The sequence below is a fragment of the Sminthopsis crassicaudata genome, chromosome 1, assembly GCF_048593235.1.
Source record: "Sminthopsis crassicaudata isolate SCR6 chromosome 1, ASM4859323v1, whole genome shotgun sequence".
Classification (NCBI taxonomy): Eukaryota; Metazoa; Chordata; class Mammalia; order Dasyuromorphia; family Dasyuridae; genus Sminthopsis; species Sminthopsis crassicaudata.
The window spans coordinates 248,676,529-248,695,826 of NC_133617.1; the positions used below are offsets into that span (position 1 = coordinate 248,676,529).

The window sequence follows — 19,298 nt, forward strand, 5'->3', positions numbered from 1 at the left end:
GTGTATTTATTATGTACCCAATAACCAATGGCAAATGTGCTTCACAAAGGACAGGAAATTAGGAATAAGCTCTAGTGATACTCTCAAGATGGTCAACTCTTAAGTTGTCATCTATCACTTTTACTATTGATTACTCATCTAATTCTGGTGCATTCTATGCATGGACTCTAGAGCACAAGCTTATATAGATAACTATAAATTCCCTCAACCTTACAATGATGACATAAGATCTATTGTTCTATAGGAAATGATCAGAAGGCTTATTTCAGAAAAGCCTGGAGAGATATGCATGAACTGATGTTAAATGAAGTGAGTAGAACCAAGAGAACCCTAAATGCAGTAAGTAACAACAACTATGTGATGATCAACTGTGATGGATTTGGCTCCTTTTAACAATGAGTTGATTCAGGACAATTCCAAGAAATTCAGAGTCATTAGCATCCAGAGAGAGGATTATGGGGACTGCATATGGATTACAAGTGTTTTCACCTTGTTTGCTTGCTTTTTCTTTCCTTTTTCCTTTTTCCATTCTTCTTTTTTTTTTACACATACATAATACATGTACAACATAATAAATGTGAACATATGTATAGAAGAATTGTGCATGTTTAACATATATTGGGTTGTTCACTGTCTAGGAGGAATGAATGGAAAGAAAGGAAGAAAAATGTGGGACACAAAGTTTTGCAGGGATGAATAAATATTGAAAACTATCTTTACATATACTTTGAAAATAAAAAGCTACAAAAAAAGAAAAAAATTCTCTTTCAAAAGGGGTCTACAGAAGGAGAACATTACATGGAAAAACTAAAGTGGCAGCCATAGAAACATTAAGGCAAAGAATAAAGTTAACAGTTTCTGATCAGGAATTCACTATGACAAAAACCATGGTGAACTCAGGAATAAATTAATAATTAATCTTTTAAAAAAGACCCTAGTTTACATGGAGTTGTCAAGGACAAACTTGAAACACTTTAATCACTTATGTGGATCTTTGGCTTAGGTATAGGTGATGACAAACCATTGTACATCCTTTTCTGTTTGGGGCCACAAGAAATTTTATGTGAAGAAGGACAATTTTTTAATAGGTTTGAGATGATCAACTGACAAGATTTTGTATCATAAAAGTAGCAACTAAGTCCAAGCTTTTTTTCTGGTATAGTACCAGCATGAAAAAAACTGTTACTAGAGGAGAAAGTGAAACTAATGATTTCACCCAGCCCCACTCCACTTAAATCCAATTTACTTGAAGGTCATGAAATCACCTTCCTGATTTCACAGCCCTCTTCAACAATGAAGGACAAACAACAAGTCTCAAACTCTATCAATCTATGATTTTGAGTAGGAGAAAGAATACCTTGAGCTAAAAGGGAGATAGAAATTGTGTAAAGATTTTGGTAGGGTTTGGATTTTTGAAGAGGATCAGAGATTGATTTTGGGTAGGGAAAATTAGGGGGAAATTGAGGGGAAATGGAAATGATAACAATTTGCAGGGCCAGATTCTACTTTTAGAATTTATGAGAGAAGACTGAAGTACAGTAATATTACGTAAAGAGGAAAAAGTACTTGAGAAGTATTCATGGAAGAAGGCAATAATCACAGCAAGGCAAAATCAGGAAGGAAAAATAAATAAAATAAGGTAATTTAGTAGATGAGGCAAGATGGTAAAACTACGAGGAGCCTTGACTGATAAGGGAAGAAAAAAGTACAATTTAATGTTATAGGGAATAAAGAAAGTTAAGTCTACCATTTAGTTATTCAGAATTGAAAATAGATTACATAAATATCTTAAAAAGAATGTTGGAGTAAGGTATAAAAAGTTGTAAGTAATTTTAAAAAGGAAGGCTGAAATAACGATAGGAAGTATGGAAATGATTTTTTTCAATAATTTTCATTGAATGTGCAATATTTTTTATTTCTACCCAAGTCAAATGATTGTTGAACTGCCTAAATTAATTTACACATTTGGTACCAAGACAAATTACAAAAGGGCTTATTTTGAATAACAAGAGGAAATTTTAAAAAAATTATCCAGAGAACAAAAAATCAAGAGAAATAATGAAAATAAGAATGAATTAGCATTCTCTAAATGTATTATAAGACAGCAACCATCAAAATTTTTTGGAATTGATCATAGAAGAGAAAGGTTGATCCATAGAATAGGCTAGTTTAGTCCAAAAAAGCAATGAAGCACCAAATCACCAATAAGATAAAACATAATGAAGCATAGTACTTCTTAGATAAACCAAAGAGTGCAAACAAGTGGAAAACCTCCATCAGTGGAGTGGGGTCATTTCCTGATTCCCACCAAGGTGTGTTTCCCTGTCCCAGGATCTTTCCCATTATCAGGATGTCCTTTGGACAAGACTTCTCAAGAGGAGGCAAAAAAAATGACCTCATAACCAAGTTCCCATCATATCTCCCCTTTGTTATACAGAAAAGCAGTAAAATACAAGAAAATAGTTATTCTATTTGATTGGCTTTTTTGTGATGACAAGGCATTTTTACTAACAATATATACAAAAACATAGGAGTAAAAATATTTTCTTCATTAAACATTTGTTTTAAAAAATATAGGTACACCAATTAGAGCAGGTTATTATCATATAGTACAGGCCATAAGTTATAGCTAATAAATATTATGTAGTTGATAATTATTTTCCTATTTTTCAAATAGGATTCAAAGGATCGTTCACAGGTCAGCACTGTTGCATTGTTTACTCTTCCAAAAGAACAGCAGTCTTATGATTGTTTAAAATCAAACTTGAGTTATTTAGGTTTGAAGTTAATTTAAACTTCATTTCACTCATGTCACTAAGGTATTTTCTTGACTTTAAGTTCAAATTTTTCTCTCTATATGGCCTTTCCAATCACATACAGCTTCATGATGGGTTTTTTTTTCCCAAATTGTTTCATATAAGTTCATTTTTGTTTCTCCAATTAAGCCAAATTCAAATTAAACCACAGACATACACTAGCTATATAACTGAGATAAGGCTTTAAACTCTGTTTGCATTAGTGTCCTCACCTCTAAAATGGGAATGATAATCACATTTACTTCCTAGGTTTGTTCTTGTATCAAATAAGACAATATTTATAAAGCACTCTGCAAACTTTAATGCACTATACAATAACTATTCATTATTAATGTTAATTAACAACATTATTATTATTGCCATTAGCATTAATGTTAATATCCTAATATATGATAAGGTTTCTAAGAACAAGAAAAGAAAATATTTCACTTTCTCCATAGTGTCTATAACAATGCTGAGTACAGAATAGAAATCAAATAACTTAATTGATTTAAAATGACTGAGAATGTACTTATTACTACAATGAGATTCTAAACTATTACCATAACTGAAATACTTCAAGAAATACATTTGTAAAACAAGAATTAATAATTAACCAACACAATGATAAAAATCTTACATCAACCTGCAATAGGCTAATATCTAACTTTAGCCTTAGGGAGTATCTAACCTTGGTGAAAATTAAACCGAAATAAAAATGTTTTTTTTAATCTATTTTGTAACATGAAGATGACAATTCACAAGGTCAATCCAATAGTACCAAATTGTGAATGGAAAGTTAATTCACACCTTAATAAGATATTTTTCTGATGCTTTGATTTGCATTGGACCTTACATGGCCCCAGAGGCTAATGTTGAACATTAACTGGCTGCTGAATATTTTAACAAAAATGTCATCCAAAGTCATGAAACACTGCCTCACAAACAACAGGAACTTATGATTTCTAAATTCATTTAACCTTTCTCTCTTCCAAGGATTTAGGTAACTAATAACTATAAACTGAAAAATAAACACTCCTCAGCTCAAGGTAGATCTCAGTATCCAAGAAAATATAAAAATCAAATTTATTGCTGTATTTGCTGAAATCCTTGAAAGAACATTTCTTTTAATACCATCCAATGAAAAGATAAAAGGAAAAGTGGGTGTATTTACTTTGTTAATAGGAAACATAGCAGATGGTGATTTTTTTTGGTAATATATTTTTTCCTGAAGCAATGGCATGCCAAACTCCAATTAATATAGTAAAGAAAAGGATCATTTGCAAGAGCAAAGATGGAGAGTCTATTTTTAATTTCCAACAATCACTTGATATTAGCATTATTAAAAATAAGTCCTTACAAATTATTAAGTGTCTTTTGTGTTATAAAAGCTATTCTTTGTCGAGAAGGAAAGAAATTGTTTACATAAAGCAAATGACAGCACAAATTAGAAAAGAGATGTATGTTAATAAGCAAGAGACTGTGCAAACTCTCTGAATTTTTGAAAAATCTTTTTGGTTGCATATATGCAATTAGGCAGCACAAATCTTTTATTTTTAGTTCAACTACAGAGTTTCAATTGCAGACCTAAAAATAATTCTATTGCTTTGTGCATGAAAATGTTGCACATCAATGCTTTTAATTGAGTTCTTAACATGAACTCTCTTGAAAATCTATTGTTAAAGGTTTTATTAATAAAGAAAAACTATAGCAAATTATAATGAATTTCCATTTTGTCACACGCATCTCTTTTAGGTGCAGTGAATAACACTGGATCTAGAGTCAAGAAGACCTGAGTTCAAATTTTGTTTCAGACACTTAATGGTTGTGTGACCTTGGGCAAGTCACTTAATCTTCTTTGTCTCAGTTTCCTCATCTGTAAAATGAGCTGAAGAAGGAAATGGCAAACTAAAACAGTTGAACCACAACAACATACTCATCTTCACTAAAAGTCATAATCCCAATCAACTATTCTGTAGAACAATTTGGAACTATGCCTAAAGGGCTATAAAACTAAAGGGATTACCCTTTGATCCAGCAATATCACTACTGTGTCTTAAAGAGATTATAAAATAGGGAAAAGGACCCAGATGTGCAAAAATGTTTACAGCAACTCTTGCTGTAGTAGTAAGGAACTGGAAACTGAGTGGGTAACCATCATTTGAGGAATGGCTGAACAAGTTGTGGTATATGAATGTAAGAGAATATTATTATTCTATAAGAAATGATGAACAGGCTGATTTCAGAAAGGTCTGTAAAGATTTACATGAACTGATGCTGAGTGAGCACAAAGAACCAGAAGAACATTGTACACAGTAAGAACAAGATTATGTGATGATCAACTGTGATGCACTTGCTCTTTTTATCAATGAGGGTACTCAAGGCAATTCCAATAGATTTGTAATGGAAAGTGCCATCCATATCCAGAGAAAAAACCATGGGGGCTGAGTGTGGATCGATTTTCACTTTTTTTGTTTGGTTGGTTGGTTTTTTCCCTCATGGTTTTTCCCTTCTGATTTTTCTTGCACAACATGACAAATATGGAAATATGTTTAAAAGGATTGCACATATTTAATAACTACATCAGATTTCTTGCTTTCTTGAGGAGGGGCAAGGTAACAGAGGAAGGGAGAAAAATTTGGAACACAAAGTTTTACAAAAATGAATGTTGAAAGCTATGTTTACAGGTATTTAGAAAAATAAAATACTATTAAGAAAAAAATAAAGTCACCATTACTCTGTTAAAAAAAAAAAAAAAAGAAAAGAAAAGAAAAGGAAAGTGATAGTCTCCAAGCAACTTTTGTTTAGTTATTAAAACACTTACTTATTATAAAAAATATATTTTATAATTATTTATTATGATACATATCATACATGTGCATATTACTTTTATTACAAATCATTATTATTACTAAATTTATTATTAATTAATCATAAATAACATCTAATAGTTTATGGTTTATGAAGTATTTTATATATACTTTCTTTGCTTGTGACAACAAACAGATGAAGTAGATGTCATAACTCTCTATTTAACAAATGAAGAAACTGAGAGAAAAAGAGAGACTGAGTAACTTGTTCAAGGTCACACAACGATTAAGGTAATATTTGAACCCAGATATCTCTGATTCCAAGACCAGAGTTTTACCCACTACTTATTGCTGCTTCTATCTTTTGTTATTGTTGTTTAACCATTTCAGTTGCATCTGCCTCTTTGAGACCCTGTTTGGGACTTTCTTGGCAAATACATTGGGAGTAGTTTGTCATTTCCTTCTCCACCTGATTTTACAGATGAGAGCACTGTAGCAAACAGGATTAAGTGATTCATCCAGGATCACACATCTAGAATCTGAGGACAGTTATGAATTGGGTCTTTCTGACTCTAGGCCTGGTATGCCTAGCTGCCTGCTTCTACTCTAACTCTATACTAATCTTAAGAATAAATTTTATTAATTTTATTAATATAGCTACAATTTTTCAACTCTAATACCATTTTCTTTGGAGACTTTTCCTTATTCCTTAATTCTCTCTTTCCCCATCAATTGCTAATTCTTTCTTCTCCAAAAGTTAACTTCTGTTTACATTGTGTTATCTTGCATGCATCTACTGATAGACATGTTGTCAATACCAGAGATATCAAATTCCCAAGTCCCAGAGTGCAGAATACCACATGATTGGAAAACATTTCACAAAATTAATAAAAATGAAATGCAACATTGAAAATGTCAATTTGTGCTTTTCTAAATCATTTTGCTTCCTCCCCCCTCTCCCACCCATAGTCCATCCTTTTTACTTTGTGTTTGACACCACTGTTCTTAACCATTAAGATGTAAACTCCTCAAGGGCAGAAATTGTTTTTCTTTTTATTTGTTTTCTCTATGGTTAGCCTGGAACATTGTAAGACTACACACACAGACACACAGACACACACACACAGACACACACACACACATATATATATATATATGTGTGTGTGTGTGTCTGTGTGTGTGTATGTGTGTGTGTGTATATATATATATATATAAATGACTACTAATTGATTGATAACTAGGCATATCAATGTTGCATATCAATATTATATTAGATTAAGGAATATAAAACTAACAATTTTACAGAAATTAAGTAGAAGAAAGATTTTTAAAAATAAGTTTAACATATATCTGTAAATACATATATATATATATATACATATATTTATATAAATAGACCTATATCTATCACATCCCTTCCAGCACTTGTTTCTCTTTAAATTGAGGTTTATTCAGTGACCATATCCTTCAGAGCCTTTTTTTTTTAAAGTTCAAACTGCCCCTCCCAACTGGGCCTAGTCATTGTCCAGGGGAAAGAGTTCCCTGATAACTCTGAGTTCATCAGGATATGAGTCTTTATGGGCCCTTTGGTTTGTGCTCCCAAGAAGACCCCTTGCTATTTAATAAAGGATAAGCTTCATTGATAGGAAAAGCTTCCAAAATGAACTTGTTGACTCTTTTTCTTGAGGGACAAAATGTTTCAAAAGAACATACTCCCATCTTTCTGACCTATAAAAGGGAGCCTCCAGATTTTCTGGATCTTTTTTCATTCATTTGAGCTTGTCTTTGAGATGCTTTGAGAGCAGGATAAATACAAGAGTAGTGGGTTGTCCCATATATCCCAGCAGCATCAGTCACCACTGGTGGCTCTCTTGGAGCAAAGGCATATGGTAAATTGGAGGTGTTCATATCTGAGTCATATGTGGTAGCTTTGGGGTAAATACAGATGGTCAGATGAGCATTCCTAGATAATTTCAAGTTCCTGCTCCCAAAACTGAAGAGGTAATAGCTCAACCCTTTATCAGCAAAGTATTAGGTAACCTGTCACCAACTAGTGAGAATTCTTGAGTCTTGTTTGCCTCTTTAGGAGGCAAGTTCAAGAATCACGTAATCTGGTCTCCTAACCAAAGAAATGCAATTTTATAAATAATTAGATGTCATAACACAGCTTCCTAACCAGAAAAGGGAGAATTTCCTGGGCAGCTTATGAGTGACATGACCACATAAGTAATCCCAAACTTGAGAATTTTGCAATCCAATGTCCAGAACGGAAACAAAAGTTCTAGATCCATAGGCTTGAAAGGAGGAGCACCAAGATAAGAAAACCACAAGATAGTGGAATAAGATATCTAGACAATAATAATAATTTTCAATAATAAGTTTTTATTAAGTACCTACTATGTACCAGGCACTGTACTAAGTGCTTGAAATACAAAGAAAGATAAAAGAAAATAACTGCCCCCAAGGAGCTTATAGTGTAATGGAGATCTTAGACCTTGCATTATTTTTCTGACAGTGATTGAGGGCTCAGCAGTTTCAAATGCTGCAGTAGGTAGAAGCTTCCCAGACCTAAATGTAAGCTTGGTGTCAAGAAAGTCTCTTCAAAATTAAAAGGAATCAGTTGTCTTGGTATGTATTAGAAGTTTTCCAACAGAGACTGGCTGACAAGTTTTTAATTAAATTGAAGTAGGCATTTTGGGGTCAGCTAACTGATTCAAAGGATAGAGCCCTGAACCTGGAGTCAAGAAAACCTGAGTTCAAATATAGCTGCAAATACTAACTGCATGACTCTAGAAAAGTCATATAATTTCTGCTTGACTTAAGTGTAGTAGAGAAGGAAATGGCAAATCATTCCAGTATGTTTGCCATGGACAACATAGTCCTTGGGGGAATGAAGAGTTGGATATTTTAGACGATAGAAGAACAAGGAGTTCTTTGTCAAGGATGAATTGGCCCAACTAGTCGCTAAGGTCCCTTCCAAACTTATATTTTCTGACTATAAGACTCCAGAGAGCATCCACATGACAGTGTAAAACTGTAAATCTAGGGGATTCAACTGATGTCTAGAGTTAAAAAAAAAAAAAAAATGCTATCCTCCAAGATAAAGGGATTGTTAATCAGAATCTTTTACATGATGGACTTCTCCAATTCCAGATCATGAAATGGCAGGAAACCTAGATTCTTAGAGTCTATGAACAGGGGAGTGCAGCTTCCAAAAAGGTCTTACTAGGTCTTAAGTACTTATGGTGCAGGGACCAGCCTAGCTAAATCCTGAGAGGCTCATTAAGACATATCAAAAATCATTTATTAAGTTCTTATTGTGTGCCGGGCACTGTGTTTAAGCTCCAGGGATGTGAAACAAAGGCAAAAAGCAGTTTCTAATCTCAAAAAGCTTTATCATTTTATCATTATTTCTTTACAACAAATATTCAGGTATCTTCAGCATATCAGAGGGAGTTCACATACCAAGAATTCCCACAATGGCAAAAGAAAACCAAAAATCCTTAAAAGTTTTTAGGCCATCATTATGATAAATGAATATCTCCATAGGTTATTTCATGTAGTTGAATTCACACTATTTAAAATTATAATCATATATAAAATATGGCACAATCAGTTCTGCTATGACATGACATATGTTTTCTAAAAGTATTGCTATGCAAAATTACACAAGAAAAAATACAAAGCTTATGAGAAATACAGGGTTAGAGGAATAATGCTCAAAAACTTTGTCAGCAACATATTAAAGAGAGGAATGTAATAAATATAGTAAGTCTATTTTAAACACGTTAAATGATTTAAAAGTACATAAAAATATACTAAACTGTGGTATGTTTGCAAGCAAGTTGAGCAGGCCATAACTGAGGGTTTCAGTAGCTTTCCTCCTACACCAGAAGATATATCATAAACATGGCCCCAAACCTTAAAAAAAAAGAAAAGAAAAACCTAGTTTACCTGTGAAATTGGGCCTCAGAAGGATTGTACCTTGTGAGATAAGATAAAATAGCATCATTTTCTGTATACTCTGTTTCTCACAGAAGAAACTGAGCAGAAGCAAACTTGAAATACATATTATGTTCAGAATTTTCCATAATATATCAATTGCACAGGAAAAAAATTCACATTTTCAAAATGCAGGTCCATAGCAGAACTAGTTGTAACTGTCTCCAGACCAATGGAAATGGAGAGTGTGAATTTAAATAACATAGCCATTTGGGGAAATTGTTTTCCCCTTAATCAGGGTCTAGCTGCAATTTTTAATTAATAGTTTTTGTGATTTTACTCTTTCTTTGCATTAAAAGAATCTTGATTTATATTATGTATTACTCACTTTACTTGTTAATTCATTGACTCTAGTTCTTGTTTCCCGTCTATCCTTACGCAAGGTACTTAATTCTTCTTTTTGCAACTCAAGGCTCTTCTTAACTTTTTCTACTTCTGTAAAATAGTGCTTCAAAACCTCCTGTGCTTTCTTTAGCTCTTTCCTATGAGAATGGCAGAAAAAAGATTATTCACACTCATTAGAAATGTGAACACTGATTATATTTCCTTTGTATTCTAGTTTTGCTATAGGCAAGTCACCACCTCTCTGAAACTCAGTTTCTCCATTTGCAAAATGGAGACAACCTTATAAGCTTGTGATGGTATGCCCTGAATTATTACCCCTCTATAAAATTGTTCCTTCCTTGACATTAAGACTGGAAAAGGAAAAACCCTGAAATATCATTGAGTCATAAATTCCAGTGCTTTAATCTCAATCTTGCTGAGATAATTCCCCCTCCTTTTGAGTACTGTTTCTCCCTTTTTTGTCTCCTGCCTTGGACCCTCTTATCTTGGCCCTTATCCTGTCAGGATTAAGTTATGGTTCTTTCCTGGAATTATGGCTTGTCCACCCATCCAATGTCCTCACTACTCCCCTTATCTGCCTTCTTTTCCCTTATCAGATGGTATACTCAGGTTATGTATCCTGTTTAGCTAAAACCCTATAAAAGGTCCCTGCCTTAATTCCTCATGGCCAAACGATTTTTGAACATGAGTTCAAAACTCCCCACATTAAAAGATTAAAAACCAATTGCTGTCTTGCCTCAGTTTCTCTGGCATTACATTGTGGACCAAATGAATTAATGAACTAAAGTCCTTGTAAGCCTGAAAATGTTATACAACTGTCAAATATTACTATTATAATTACAACATATCAATAAAAGAATATCTACTGATTGAATAAATGTTATATACCATATTTAATCACATGATTTCTTCTCTCCTCTAAAAGTTTTATTCTAAAATAGAAGAGAATAAAAAGAAAAAAACACAAACAAAAAAAAATAATAACAAAAAAGAAGAAAAGAGGAACTTGGAAAGAGTATATGAGATCCTTGGTCCTCATCTACTAGTGCTCTCCCATATAAATCTTTATATCTTTATCTTTATATAAATATATATATTTTTAATTTTTACTACTTTAAAAAAAATCATGGCAAAGCTCACTGAAACTTAATTGTCTTCCGGTGTTTCCATTCCTTTAACAACTCTTTGATTTTCCAAAAAAGTACCATCTAGACTGAAAGTTCATAGAGGGAGAGTACCTAGCTGTGTTTCTAAAACACTAAGATAGTGGCTCAGCTCTATAATTATTTCTGGAGAAGAAAATTGCAGTGTGGAAATTCCCTCCCATCTCATCAGAACTAAGTACTACTTGACAGAATTTAGATACTGGTTTTCTCAACTCCAATTCTGTCCCCCCCCCCTTCTAGCTTCTACTTTATCATACTGTTTCTGGATAGAAAGTGGGAAAAAGAAAAGAGGTGATAAAAGTATTTGATCTTCAACTACCTAAAGAAAAACATGCTAAGAATTAGAGCTATCTAAGGTGATTCAGTTTCAATGTCCTTGTGATGGAGAGCCATCTGCACCAAGAGACTGTGGGAACTGAATGTTGATCACAACATAGTATTTTCACTTTTGTTGTTGTTGTTTGCTTGAATTTTGTTTTCTTTCTCATTTTTTTCCTTTTTGATCTGATTTTTCTTGTGCAGCATGATAATTGTGGAAATATGTATAAAAGAATTGCACATGTTTAACATATATTGGATTGCATGCCATGTGGGGTAAGGGATGGGAGGAAGAGAGGGAGAAAAAAATTTGGAACACAATATTTTGCAAGGGTGAATGATGAAAACTATCTATGCTTATGGTTTGAAAATAAAAAGCTTTATTAAAAAAAAAAGAATCAGAGCTATCCAAAATTAAAATGAGTTATCTTTGGATGTGTTTGTCTCCCTCTTACTGAGAGATCTTTAAATGAAGATGGGTGATAATCCCTTAGCCAGACATGCTATGAAGGTTTTCATTTAGGTAGGAATTAGAATGAATGGCCTCTAAGAATGCCTTTCAACATATGTTTTTCTTTAAAACTGAAGAAGCTCTTTATTATATTTGGTAAAAGAGGAAGAAGAAATAAAATATACATAAGTAAATATAAAAAAAAAGTTGAGAAAAGACAAAGCATTTATAATAGATAATTGGGGGAGGAGTGAAAAAGGGAGGAGACATGGGAGGTGGCACCTGAATTTAAACTTCAAAGAAAGATTGGGATTCCATACAGTAGACATGATAAGGCAGTGCATTTACAGTACACAGTGAAAAAGAATGGCACTGGAAATGGAATCTAGGGCTAACAAACAGTTATTAAGCCAGTTTTTGTTAGAATATGGAATACTTGAAAAGTTATAATATGAAATAAATTTAGAAAGATTAGTGGTACTAGAATGTGAAAAACTTTTAAGTGCCAGTCTGAGTTTTTATTTCACCCTAAAGACAATAGAGATCAGCGAAGATAATCTATTTATTTATTTATTTATTTTTGAGCAGGAAAGTGACATTGGTGACATAAAAAAAGGGGAAAGGATCCCCACGTGTAAAAATGTTTGTAGAAGCCCTTTTTGTAATGGTAAGAAACTGGAAACTGAGTGGGTGTCCATCAGTTAAGGAATGGCTGAATAAGTATATAAATGTATATGAATGTAGTAGAATATTATTGTTCTATCTGCATCCAAAGAGAGGACTGGAGATTGAATGTGGATCACAACACAGTATTTTGACCTTTTTGTTAGTTTTATGTGTGTTTGCTTGTCTTTTTCTCATTTTTTCTCCTTTTGATCTGATTTTTCTGTGCAGCATGATAATTGTAGAAATATGTTTAGAAGAATTGCACATATTTAACCTATTATTTGCTGAGAAGTTTAGGAGGAATGTTGAAAAATATCTTTGCATGTATTTTGAAAAATAGAAAGATTTTATTTTTAAAAAGAGAGAAAAGAAGGGATAATATTAGAAAGACATTTCAAAGATGAAATTGATAGGCCTGGGCAACACATTGGATAGGGAGTGGGAGCCAGAGACTGAGAGGAATTCAGGAAGATTCCTAGGTTGCAGGCCTGAGATAGTGGGAAGAGGAGGTTGCCCTTGACAGTCATAAGGTAGGAGGAATATCAGGGTATGGTCACATCTGTGTTTTAGAATTATTTGGCAGCTGCACAGGGTTGCAGATTGGAGAAACTGATCATCAGGAGATTATTCTAATAATCTAAGCAAGATATGATGATGCCCTAACCAATAAGAGTAGCCATATGAGTAGAGAGATAAGAATAGATATAATAGGAGTTGTGAAGGTAAGATGCATTATATTTAACCATCTACCAAATCAAAGTGATTATGACTCCAAAGTTACAATACTGGGGGAGTGGGAGGAGAATGGTGAGAGCTGTCAACAGAAACAAGAATTTTTTTGGACAAGTTGAGAGAGGAAGATAGGGAATTCCATTTCAGAAATGTTCCACTTTGGATATATCCTTCTTATAGCGTAAGCCTTTAAACACTCCTGGAGTAGAGAATGTTATCTCATCTCCAAGTAAACTATAGCTCTTCAGAGGGATGAGGATTAATTTAATCTAGAAGTGACTCTTCCACTAACTAGCTGTATGACTCTAGGCAAATCATTTGCCTCTTTGAACTACTAATCAGATATTCATATTTACTTTAAACAGATCTCTTCTCCTGGAATGACTTTTACAGAAATAGAAAATGTAATTGGGCATGGTACAATAATTTTTTTTAAAGTAACATAGGCCTGTTTTATTCCATTAAAACAGTGAGAAACTTATCTAAGGGACTTTATTCTTGGAAAACAATAAATGTAATGTCTTTGGATCCAGAATATTCCAGATATAAGCAAAATGAGATTAGTGTAATTGTTTTTTATCATGTTAAAAAAAAGTTTCTTTAGTTGTAAAATGGATATAATAATAGCATCCACCTTGTGATTTTGATCTGAGGATCAAATGATATCTTAAAAAAAAAAAATGTTTAGCTAGTCCCTAGCCCATAGTGGGTGCTATATAAATGCTGTAAGCACTTTCATCATCTTTTCCCTTTCATGTACAAAGTGTCAGACAATAATTGCTGTCTATGTGTTTTGCTCAGAATTTCATTCTAGTAATTCCTTCTTCCTAACTCCCAAAATGTTTTTGGAAAAAGTGAGCATAAATCATATACTTTTGGTAAGTCATTTCCAAATCCCTTTCAGAAAACTTTTAAAAGAAAACTTTTAACAGAAAAATTTTTAAAGTCCTCTCAATGTTGTGAATTGATTTCTGATTCCAGGAACACAAACTACTTCTTTCTGTGGCATAATTTCAGCTCAATGTTTAAAACTAAATATTTTGAATTTCTCCCTCTGTACAAGGTTAGCAAATAATGCAATCAGACCTAAGTTCCTGAGTAATTATATGTCCCTCAGAAGTGACATAATGGGAAATTATATAATTATACAGGTATTTTATCTATGGATTATTTAATTATTTAAAATTTAATTATTTAAGATTATTAATCTATGTATTATGCCCATAACACGCAAGAATTTAGTACTGGGTTTGGAATAAGAACAATGGAATACCTCTCCCTCTTCTTATCCCTCTCTCCAAACCTCTTTTGCCCCAATTTCCAAATAAACATAGCAAGCTTCCTATATGGGCCTCAGTTTTCTTATCTGTAAAATGAGGAGCTTGGACCTGATAACTATTAAATGTACCTTGATGTTATCACTCTATGATCTTTTTGGAAGAAAAATGTAATAAAGTATGTATTATGGAAATTAGGACCATTTTTGGACTTTTATTCTTACTCTGGGGTAATAAGGAGCAACTCTTCCTTTTCAAAATTGAAATCCCAAAGGGAAATAAGCCCTATATCTCCCAAGAGACTGAATGGTTTGTATTGGAGTGCAGAGGTAGAGGTAAGAAGCATAGCCACCCAAAAGAGGGAGAGGATGTCAGAAAGTTTTAAAATAAAATATACTTTCTGTTGCTGTTGTTAATTCTATTTGCTAAAGATTTTGAACAAAATAGTCCATTTTTACAATTTCATTTAAATTATTTTTTAAAAAATTTATGGATAAAGTAACTTTTATATTTATGGCTTTAATGATTTTAATACCTATTTTTCATTTTTAAAAAAGATATTGTCAAAATGCTATGAAGAATTCTATAAAGACTCAATGTTACTGTTCTAGAATAAAAAAATTTGTTCTTACTTAGTGTAATCTAAATTTTCTTCACTTGCTTTTAGATCTTTGACCATCTTTTCTCTTTCTTTTCTAGACGTTCTAATAGCTAATTGATACTGAAACAAAATCTGGTCCAGTGCATCCCGAACTGCCTGGCATGATGCTAATGCCTGAAAAAGAAAAACAAATGCTCATTAAAACACCTTCTTATTATTATTTTAAGTGAGCTATTGATACATACAAATGAAAAATCACAGGAAACAATAATTTGAAATTATTATTTGCTTTGCAAGACAAATATATATATATATATATATATATATATATATACTGAAGATTATATTCTATATTTCTTTTTTATCTATGTTTGCAGCCTTTGCAGCCCTCTTACAAATTCTGCCCCATAATGTCTTCTATCATTTAGCAATGTCTGTCTGTCTGTCTGTCTCTTTTTCACACACACACACACACACACACACACACACACACACACACACACATTCATTTTCTATATCTCTGGCTATCATTTCTGAAACATTCCCTTTCCTCACTTCAGCCTTTTTCAATCCCTGAATTCCAACAGAACCCCAGAGGTCTTTCTGTGCCTTGGAATTCCAGAGGTCTTTCCTGGTCCCCCAGCAAGTAGAGCCTTTCCTTCCTAATTCACTTTGCATCTGATTAGTAAGTGTTTTATATGTAGTGATTTTAGTCATCTCACCTATTAGAATGTAAGTTCCCTGAAAGCAAGAACTACTTTGTTTTTGTTCTTATATTACCACCTGCTATATATGCTTAGATATAGCATAGTGGAATCTGTGCAAAATACATGCTTGATAAGTGTTTGATGGTTAGTTGATTAATGAGATGTGAATCCATAATTCAACTCAACAATCATATATTGAGCATCTGTACCACACATTTGGGGACACAAGAGAAACATATGATATAGTCACTTCTCTCAGATTTATTCTTTTTTTTTTTTTTTTTTTTTTTTTTTTAATGCTTCACTTATATTTAGACACAATCACTTCCTTCTCCGGGTACAGAGAGGACTTTTCATTATAAGTTCTTCAGAGTAGTCATGGATGATTGTTCTACTTAGAACAACTTAGAATAACAAAGTCATTTACACTTGGTTACCCTAGAATACTGCTATTACTTTGTATATAGAACATTTCACTTTTCTTGAGTTCAATTAGTATTTTCCATGTTATTTTTTAACAATAAAATTCTATCACAAACACATTCCACAGTTATTGAGTCATTCCCCAATTGATGGGCATCCCCTCAATTTCCAATTTTTTTGCCTGAGAAGAGAGATACTATGAATATTTTTGTACATATAGGTCATTTTCCTTTTTTAAAAATTTCTTTTGATATTCATGCCTATTAGTAATATTGTTAGGTCAAAGGATATGCAAGAATTTATAGTCTTTTGGCACTGATCAGATTCACTTTTGCAAAAAAAAAAATAACTATTTATAAAAGTTTTACAATTAAGGAAAAATACAAACTAGAATAAAACACAATATTCAAATAATTATAATAAATAATGTTAAATACTCCCAAAACACCAATAGTCACTGATGTTGTCACAGCTAGGACCCAGTCCCTGAAACATATATATTTGAATTCACTCTTTTCAAACTTAAAATTAAAGTAAAATGTACTAATTTGGAGATAACTGTCAATGAATATAAGCGCTACAATCAGGAAGACCTGAGTTCAAATTTAGTCTCAGACATAACTGTGTGACCTTGGATGTCACTTTACCCTGCTTGCCTCAGTTCCCACACCTGTGAAAGGAACTAGAGAAGGAAATGGCAAACCATCCAAAGAAAACCCTAAATGGGGTCACAAAGAGTCAGACAAAATTACAAAAACAACTGAACATCCAAAAAATGTAGCAATTGGTTCTAGTCCAATGGAAATAGGTAGAGAGCTTGAATAATGAAATCATGTTAAAAGCTTCATTATCTGTACTAATTGATGAGATTTAGAATTGGGGTACCTAAATGAAATTAAGGTTTAATTGAGGTCTAATGGCAAGTTTGGGGTACAAGGAGTCAAATGGAGCTCCCCTGAAATCCCTTTGGATTTGGCTCAAGAATACAGAGTTAAATGAGGTCTAGTGGTGGCTCAAGAGTCCTCTGTAAAGGAATTTACAGACCCAAAAACCTAGATTGATAAAAGAGGTTTATTGTGGGGTTTGGAAGTAAAGGTAAAGTCTAGTTAGTAAAAGATGAAGGTAGAGATAAGAGGGCACCGGAAACAGTGTTCCAGTGGGCAGAGATCATTGGCAGGTCAAGTGTAAACTGCCATGTTTGGGATCCCTGCAAAGAGAGAACTCCAGCTTGGCTCTTTTATAATGAGAGATTTAGCTAAAGGGGCCTGTGGGTGGAGTCCCAGGTTGGCTCCTCCCTGGGTTTCAGTGAAGGCTTGAATTTGCTTGATGGGGATTGGGAAACCTGAACATATCATTAGAATGGGGACTGGAACAGCCCAAGTTGGCTCAAATCTGGGATTGTGAGAGCCTGGATATCTCCTATTGGAATTCAAAGGGGTGCTTTTGACCAGGATTTGTGAATCAAAGTTCCTAGCTCAGGGGTCCCCAAACTACAGCCTGCGGGCCTGAGGATGTTTATGTGGCCCTCCAGGTTATGGCAAAATCAGACCGGAAGTGATGTTCCACCTAAACTCATGTTAGCAACACAAACTTCCAGCACTGGGCTGAGGTTCATAGTTTTTGTTTTTACTATAGTCCGGCTCTCCAACAGTCTGAGAGACAGTGAACTGACCCCCTATTTAAAAAGTTTGAGAACCATTGTCTTAGCTTCTTGAATGGGTAATGCATCAGCTAGGAGGGGCTGGCAATCAGAAAAGAATAAATCAATCTGAAAGGACTAGTTTCTTAAAGGGACACAACCCATATCACTAATCACTAACTAGAATTAGCTCTATTCCTTCCTGTTATATAGATCCCAACCTGTACATCACTGTTTGCTCATTCCATGGAGCTTTTATCCATATCTATCATAAAGAGTCTATCCAATGAAAATATGAGCTGTAAGGAATGTAAGGAAAGATGTAAGGAAAATGAATGAATGTAAGGAAAGAAAAGAGATCAACATGGACCAGCGTGATTTAAAAAAAAAAAAAAAACCTTGAGAGGAGGTGAGAATGAATAAGCAATAAGTTCAGTAGTCCAACTCTCTATGACCCCATATTTGGGGTTTTCTTGGAAGAGATACTAAAGTAGATTTCCTTCCTCAGCTCAATTCGCAGATGAGGAAACTGAGACAAAAAGAATTAAATGAATAGCCCAAAGTCACAGCTAGTGTGTTTGTGGCTAGATTTGAACTCAGGTTGTCCTGACTGCAGGCCCTCTGTGCCAACTAGCTGTCCCCCAATTAATACATTTTACTTTAATTTTAAGTCTGAATAAAGTGAATTCAAATATATGCAATTTGAACTCAGATCTTTCTGACTCCAAGTTTAGTATTGTGCCCACCTAGCAGACGAATGAAGAGTGATGGGTAAAACACCTAGAAAAGAAAACATTATTTCTGAGTCCAAAGGTGATATAAATTCATCATAGTCATAATAAAGAAACATCACTCTATAAGTCACCCAAAAGGTCAAAGGAAAAATATTTGGCAAGTATACATGAACAGGGAAGGTGCGGGAACAAGAAGTATCATAAACAATTTCATTATGCATCATATATGATTGGAGAGGGAATAGGACTGGTCACATGGCAAGAATCAGATTTGTCATATGAGTAAATTGAGTATGGCTCTTTTATTAGGCAAAATTCAAACGCTTGGAGGAAGGTATCTAGAGTGTTACATAGGTACTTTTTAAAGTAATTATGCAAGGACATAGACAAGAAGTGCAAAAGATAAGAAGACCCAAATATGAGCTGCAAAAGGAGAGGAAGTGCCCATATTGGTTAAAAAAAAAAAAAAAAAAAAAAAAAAATATATATATATATATATATATATGTATATATATATATGCATATGTATGTACACATACACACACATACATATATATAATATAATATAAAATATAAAGATAAAAAAGAAATACTGTTCAAATATGATCTGGGATGGAAGATATTTCCCATCT

At 33.3% G+C, this 19,298-nt stretch overlaps 1 protein-coding gene across 1 annotated transcript in view; it reads right to left on the reverse strand.

Moving 5' to 3' along the window:
• The window catches only part of CCDC178 (coiled-coil domain containing 178), a 630,290-nt gene that overhangs the window by 491,085 nt on the left and 119,907 nt on the right, over positions 1–19,298 (reverse strand). Inside the window, exons 10-11 of the mRNA XM_074277537.1 lie at positions 15,195–15,337; positions 9,936–10,089 (exon numbers count right to left, since the gene is read on the reverse strand). Of these exons, the coding sequence (XP_074133638.1) occupies positions 9,936–10,089; positions 15,195–15,337 (297 nt within the window). The remainder of the gene's footprint in view (positions 1–9,935; positions 10,090–15,194; positions 15,338–19,298) is intronic.